At 34.3% G+C, this 6,987-nt stretch overlaps 1 protein-coding gene across 1 annotated transcript; it reads right to left on the reverse strand.

The window, feature by feature from the left end:
• Positions 1 to 260: 260 nt before the first annotated feature.
• LOC101896754 (cytoplasmic FMR1-interacting protein) lies at positions 261 to 5,452 on the reverse strand. Its single transcript, XM_005181363.4, has 12 exons — positions 5,292 to 5,452; positions 4,784 to 5,071; positions 3,559 to 4,722; positions 2,833 to 3,500; positions 2,596 to 2,769; positions 2,419 to 2,537; positions 2,220 to 2,332; positions 1,958 to 2,157; positions 1,356 to 1,891; positions 1,201 to 1,295; positions 748 to 1,134; positions 261 to 686 (listed from the first exon to the last, which is right to left on the reverse strand). The coding sequence occupies exons 2-12, from the start codon at positions 4,988 to 4,990 to the stop codon at positions 480 to 482; spliced, it is 3,870 nt and encodes a 1,289-aa protein (XP_005181420.1). The 5' UTR covers positions 4,991 to 5,071; positions 5,292 to 5,452; the 3' UTR covers positions 261 to 479.
• Positions 5,453 to 6,987: the final 1,535 nt, after the last annotated feature.

A 6,987-nucleotide genomic window follows, 5' to 3' on the forward strand; every position in this document is an offset into this window, starting at 1 on the left:
GATTCATTAAAATGCATTCGTTTAAAAAACATCGAGTGAATATAATACTATTAAAGAAAAGGAGCAGACAAAAAAGGCAAGTGGTTGATTGACTGTAATTACAAACCAATAAAAATTGCGTTATTTTTGAAAGCATAATAAACGAAATATGATCTTTGGCCTCTTCATACAGGTCTTGTGTAGTGGTCTTGGTGGTTGATGGTGGTGATTCGTAAGGAAACGGTTTTTGTTACTTAAATTTTAATAAAATGCCAATGACAATGTTGTGTAATTTCTTCTTTTTTGTTATTTTAATTTTTTGTTTCTTTGCTTATAAATGAAAACAAATATAAAGGAATACTAATATACTGGCTAAGAAGAATATTTGTTTTTTGCTTATTGTTTAATTGTTTTAACTATATATGTGTGTTTATATAAATATTGTGTTTAATTGTTGATGCACATTTTTGTGCTTGTTAAATAATTGTGTATGCATGCGTTTAATTATTCATACTTTGCCGTAGTTTATTCGGATCTTGATAATGTGAAGATATTACAGAAGGATGCTGCGGTGGTGGAAAGCAACGCACATGTTCAACATTTGAGCCCTCCACATCACTACCTTTTAGGTATTTATTCAATATAGCAAATATTTGTGAATTTAATACTTGGAATCTTCGTATACGATCCACCATGCGTTTGAGTTTCTAAAATTATAATAGATATTATATGAAATGAAATAGGATTTTTGAATTTAAAAGAACTTACAATTCCTTTCACATCCTCGTCTTTGCCATCGACTCGTTGTACTCTCAAAATATGATAGCAAAAATCTAAGGCTTCAAAACGCCTTTGTTGACCCAATAGCACAATCATCGCACAACCGGCCCAATTAAGGCCCTCTCCAAATAGTTCCTCAATTGTGTATTCTGTACCACGTACCGGAATACAATAGACAAACTGTAAAGCTGACCATAAACGATGAAATTCTGAACATTCATCAACGTGAATAATGCCATTGGCTGGTGCTGGACCTGTCCAAACCGGGTCATCTAAATAACTTTTGATGCGATTCAAAATAACTTCGAAAATGCTAAGGCCACAGCAGAGACGTTCACGTGTCAAGAGATCACCTTCACGGGCAATCATTGCTTGCTGAAATCAAATGTTGGCGTTATTTATAATATAATAACATCATTAATTCTACAAAGCGTATCTTACCTTTGCTGTGCCTAACTTTTCAACATTAGAGACAATTTGAAGATTGGCAAACTGGGCTTCCAGACGTTTTTGTTTGGCCTCTGGTTTTTCATTTTCTGTAAAAGTATGTACGATTTACAAATTTTATTTAAAAAATAAATAACTCCAACACCTACCTTTGCAGAACGGCCTTGGGAAAATATTCTGAAACAATGCAGCATGCAACAAATCGCACACCTCTTCCTGTGACAAGGCCTGTTCAATCAACAAACAGAATATAATGCAATTACCAAATTCACGGAATGATTGAAATAGTTCGGTTTTTGTATCCGGATATTGAACAATATCAGTCAAATGGGCTTGATAATAACTCAATACACCCGGTGAACCATATTCGCAACGTGGCAATTTGCATGACTTTGGCATAGCACTCATAAGCGTCTTGGTAAATTGTAACAAAGAGCCCTGTATCAATGGTTTCACAATATCTTTGAGTATTATGTCCATTACAACAGCAATGCCTTGATAGCCCAACAGACGACACATGGCATGGAAATGGGGAGCGCCAACAAAGCCGGTGTATTGACCATACTGAGTCGAATAAGCAGCGTTCAATTGTTTCGAACCCCAAAGGTAGTAATGAGACATTTGTGGAGGCTTTTCACGCTGCATGGGCTGTGCTGAGGCCAAATTCACTTTACTGCGTACAAATCTGTTAAATGATAATTATATATTAATCTTAAAACATTTAGTTTTTTTCTGCAAGTTAATAGCTTACCTATTTGTGGCTGCGTTATAACAGTAATTTACCAAGAAATCATAATTTAGTTCGACAAACACATGTAGTGTTATGCGACCATATGGTGCCAAGACATTGTGATTGGCCTCCTTTACCATAGCCTCAAAATTGTCTAGGGCTAGATATTTACTTAATAATTTGTGACAAATTCGATTGCATTCCAAAAGACCTTCCAGTTCCTAGGACAATTAGGTAGATGTAAGTTACTTATATATAATGTATTACTGTTACTATTACTTACCACAATGCCCGTAATATCATTGCCTTCAAAGCGACTTATTGCCAATTCAATACTCTTGTGCATATTAGCATTGATACGTTGTGTTATAAGTTTGTTCAAATCAATAGACCGTCCTATAAAATTTTAAGTTTATGTAAGTTTTCTATTTCCAGTATGTTTATTTAAACGAATTAATGTATAAATATCTCACAAAACTTACCCAACAATTGTACATGTCTCTGTTTGAGTAAGGTTTCATAACGATTATTTCGAGGATATGATTGAAAGTTGAATCCCAAGACTTCACATTCCAAACGGAAACGTTTGTCCAAGAATATACTATAAGGAACACAATAAAATTATCAATTAATATAAATACGAAAATGCATTATATTACCTTCCAGCCAATTGTTTATAGTGAGCAAAGATTTGTTCACTTAACTTATAAACAAACTGATCAAAACACAAATTAACCTCAGCTTCAACCTCATCATACAAGAATTGCTTGCGGAATACAGTTAAAGCATAATGAGCCGAATCGTTGTACAAATCCAGGGGATATAAGACAAACCTACAACAAAATTTATATTATTAATTTATAGTGATCTGTCATCATTTGTATTTTTTCACATACTCCATCATTGATGGCTCCTTGGTTTGTAAAATATGATCGGTTAATATCCATGGCATTGACATTTCAATAGGAAATTGAATACGTTTTTCCATGGTTATCAAATCCTTGCACTCTTCATTGTGTTGATGACGTACCGTACACTTATTCACCTTGCGACCCATGGTCATTTCTAAATAGAATTCACGATACCATAGTTGTGATAGGTCACAGCATTTTTGTAAAGTATCACTAAAGTTGAGTAAATAGCTCCAATAGAATGATGTTTTATGGAATGAATCGATTTGCATTAGGCAATTTCCATCAATATCTTTACGTAGGGTTCTTTTACCGCCGGATTTGTCAGCGATCAATGATTCCAACATGGTACGTACCATATATAGTTGGGTAGACGAAGGACCCACATTCAAACGTGGAACATGTATACGGAATCCACCATCGGGATCCTTTTTGCCCTTTATGACTGGATCATCTGTTGGCTCATATCCTTTCTGCCAATCCGCGGCAGTTTCACGTACAGACATTATTATACTACGTATAAGATCCTTTTTATTTTTGACTGCCTTTCGTAAGGGTTCACGTAGGGTAAGTTGAACAAAATCTTGTAATTCGGAATAAATGTTACGGCGTATGGCCTCACACAAAACCGTTTCAATTCGGGCCATTAGGACCTGGAAAACAAAGAACAACATTAAACAAGCCCTTTCGTTAAAATTAATGACAACTTACCTGTAAACCCTTAATCATGGCAATGACTTCAATCAATGCAAATTTCTCTTCCGATGTATAATTATATCGGGTAGCCCTTTCGTATTCTTCTGCCTCTACAGGACATTCTTTATTCTGATGATGATCGGTAGGATGCAATAATTTCCACGAATATAATTCTGTAACAACACTTGTCCATTCTGATAGCAATTGTAAACCCCGCAATGCCAAATCTGCTGTTGCTCTATTCTCAGCATCCGATGGATTTTCTTTTACTGTTGTCGTCACTTCGTTTGTGTAACGTGCCAACTCCGATATATATTTTACATGGTCTTCACGTATTTGTGGTAAATGAACCATGAGGTCTGCCTGAGGACTGGCAGCATTCGAGCTAGACAATGGCCATTTACTGGGATCATAATGCTTACTTCTCTTTATGTAATTGAATGGTGCAATTTGCATATCTCCAAATAGGGGCACAACTTCCAAGTTTTTAAATATGCGATCAATTCGATCTAGACGAATTTTTTTCTTTTGATCCAACTTATTGATGTTACAAGCATCACTATCCATTAGGAATAGGCCAAAGCCCATTACCTTTACCAGCATATGTTTTTCTTCTGGTGTTAAATACATTTTCGTCTCGAACATGTGCACACAAATATTAACCACATCAGAGAGTAAATCTTCATAGCCAACAATCTTCTCCAAAGTGTCTTTGACTGTGTCACGTATCTTATTTTGTGTAGCCAAAAACATGGAAAGATTTTGGGACTCCTGCAGGGTATGCGAGTCTGACATAACTTTTAGAAATTGAGCCGCTCTTCGATATGTACTGTAATCGTTTTTGACACTAGACTTCATGTTCTTCAATTCATCCAAGACTGCAAACATATTGATAAAACGACCCAAAGTCAGTAGATATGCTTCGGATACAAAGTCTTTACGTTTTTCTGTGTGACAAAGACGTTTGACTTCGCCCGAAAATGCTTCAATGGCTTTTCTTTGGAAATACATAAAATTCAATAGCTTATTCACTTCTGGGGCCAATACCTCGACAGTTTTTTCATATATCTCAACGCGATTGGGCTGCTCATTTGACTTCGGCTGAGGTATGGCTCTGGAGCAGCAACGCCATGTGTATAACATAACAGAATGCTTCTGTCCTTCATCAAGTAATATATTCTAAAACAATTGGAAACATTTTAAACTACTGTCACATTTTTTTTTCAATTAGAGCACTTACCAAATTTGCATGAGTTGTAGCCTCTTCAATATATTTGGCAATACCAGTCACAAACCCATTGCGGTCTTCAAAATTAGTATCAAAGTTGGCCTTATATATGACCGAACACGGTTGGGCCTCTATGCAGGGCTGTTCGTCGGGCAGGGACAGTTCATCAAGAACCTCCACATTAGACAAGGCATCAGCCAAAGTAATTTTTTCCGTCATGATTTAGGCTTATTCTAAACACAGTGGACCATAAATTATTTACATTCGCTTCCGAAGCACCCCCTCACATTCACTTTGGATCTAAAATTGTAACACATATTGATTATTAAATCTATGTCATCATATAGTCATGCCACCCTAATGTTCATTTAAATTATTCCATCACTTGCACCCACTGACAAATCCGATAGGAAAGGGGGTTGGGTGTGTCAATTATTTCTTTATATAGTTTATAATTAGTTTAGAAACATTCATATTTCATATAATTATAATTCGCCAGATATTGTATTGTCTTTTCTACCTTTTATTCGATAAATTTTCACAAAAATTCGATCCACAACACAAAATTAAAAACTTTTTTGATGAGTAAACAACGGAGCAAAATAATTTTTCATTTTCTCGGACACAAACACACACACCCGCATAGAACGAGGTCTCTCCAGATCGAAAACGTGAGAAATTAAAGAAGAGACACAATTTTATTTTCATCTCCTTTCCACTCGAAGAACAGTCGATTAATCGAAATGTCAGTGTTGAAAAATGTTTATGCATATTATTGCTATGTTTACATCTCGGTAGAATGAATACTAGGTAAAAGCGTATTTACAATGCTAGAAGAATATAAGCGTCGCATCGACACAGCGGCTGTGTGTGTAAAATTTTGAATAGTAATGACAACAATTTATGACTGTTTCGTATTCAGTTGAAACAGAAAAGCCAATGTTCGATGTAAATGGCAGTATTAAAATATTCTCCATCTATCTTGGACTCAATTTTGTGGAATAACCCCAAGAATTTTGTGAAAAATGTAAAACAAACAATACCAATTGTTGCACGTTTAAAAGTCTATTTGACATAATAAGACTATAGTACAAAGTTGAATTTTTTCTAGTTCCTTTGAAGTTGAAGTCTTATTGAGCCATGCCTACAATCATTCCACTCGGATTATCCTTCATTGTCAGGATTAATGTGCTTAATGCGGGTTTATTTTATCAGAATTATTTTCATGGGTATGCATAATCCAAATAATAACCAAATGCATCACTGTTATTTTTTTACTTCGAAGGCGAAGGCAAAAGGGAAATCGGTTATCACAGTAAAAACTTTTACATTCTTGCGGTTTGGGAACATATAAATCATTTGTGATATACAATGAAATTAAGGTAAAATCATTTCAAATCAACTTCCGAGGGCTGGATTCTTGTTCTATGAAAATATGAAATGGAAAATATTTCCTTTATAATTTTTTTCATTTGACATTTCTTTCCTATTAATTTCACGTTTTCACAGAACAAAAATTGAGTCCCAGGGGCCGGATTCTTTTTCTATGAAAATATGAAATGAAAAATATTTCCTTTAAAAAAAATTTTCATTTGAAATTTATTTTCTTTAATAAAGTTTTCATTTTACATTTTCATAGAACAAGAATTGAGGCCCAGTTCTTGTTAACCGTGTAAAATTTAACCGAATAGAAAACCGGTCCCCATTTGATTATATAGAATTGATTTTGACAATGAGTTCTAGTGAAAGGTGTAATATTGAAAAAGTTGTAAAATCATATGTTTAACGTTTATTTTTCTAGTTCTTCCCATGGTACCTTGGTACAATTATAAAAGGTAGGACAAAGCTACCCCCTAAATATTTTTTTCTTTTGGTGACTTTATTCTGTAAAAACAGATACACCTTTTGTGTATGTGTGTGTATTGTTTTGAATAAAAAATACAATCATTTAAAATTAATATGCATCAGTTTTACAAAAATGAAATCTCTTTTTTAAAACAATCTAAGACAAACTTCAATTTCTTAATTTCCGTTAAGCAATCCGATGCGCGCATATTTGTTTTGAATTTATTTTTCAATGAAAAAAATCAATAATTTCATTTTTCAAGCCTTTAAAATTATACCCAAATTAAAACAAGTTACCAACTCGAAAAAAATACCAATTTTAGTAGAGTTTTTCTACTGCGGCAACCATACACAGCGCCCGCTGATTGTTT

Source organism: Musca domestica, unplaced genomic scaffold (genome assembly GCF_030504385.1).
Source record: "Musca domestica strain aabys unplaced genomic scaffold, Musca_domestica.polishedcontigs.V.1.1 117, whole genome shotgun sequence".
Lineage (NCBI taxonomy): Eukaryota > Metazoa > Arthropoda > Insecta > Diptera > Muscidae > Musca > Musca domestica.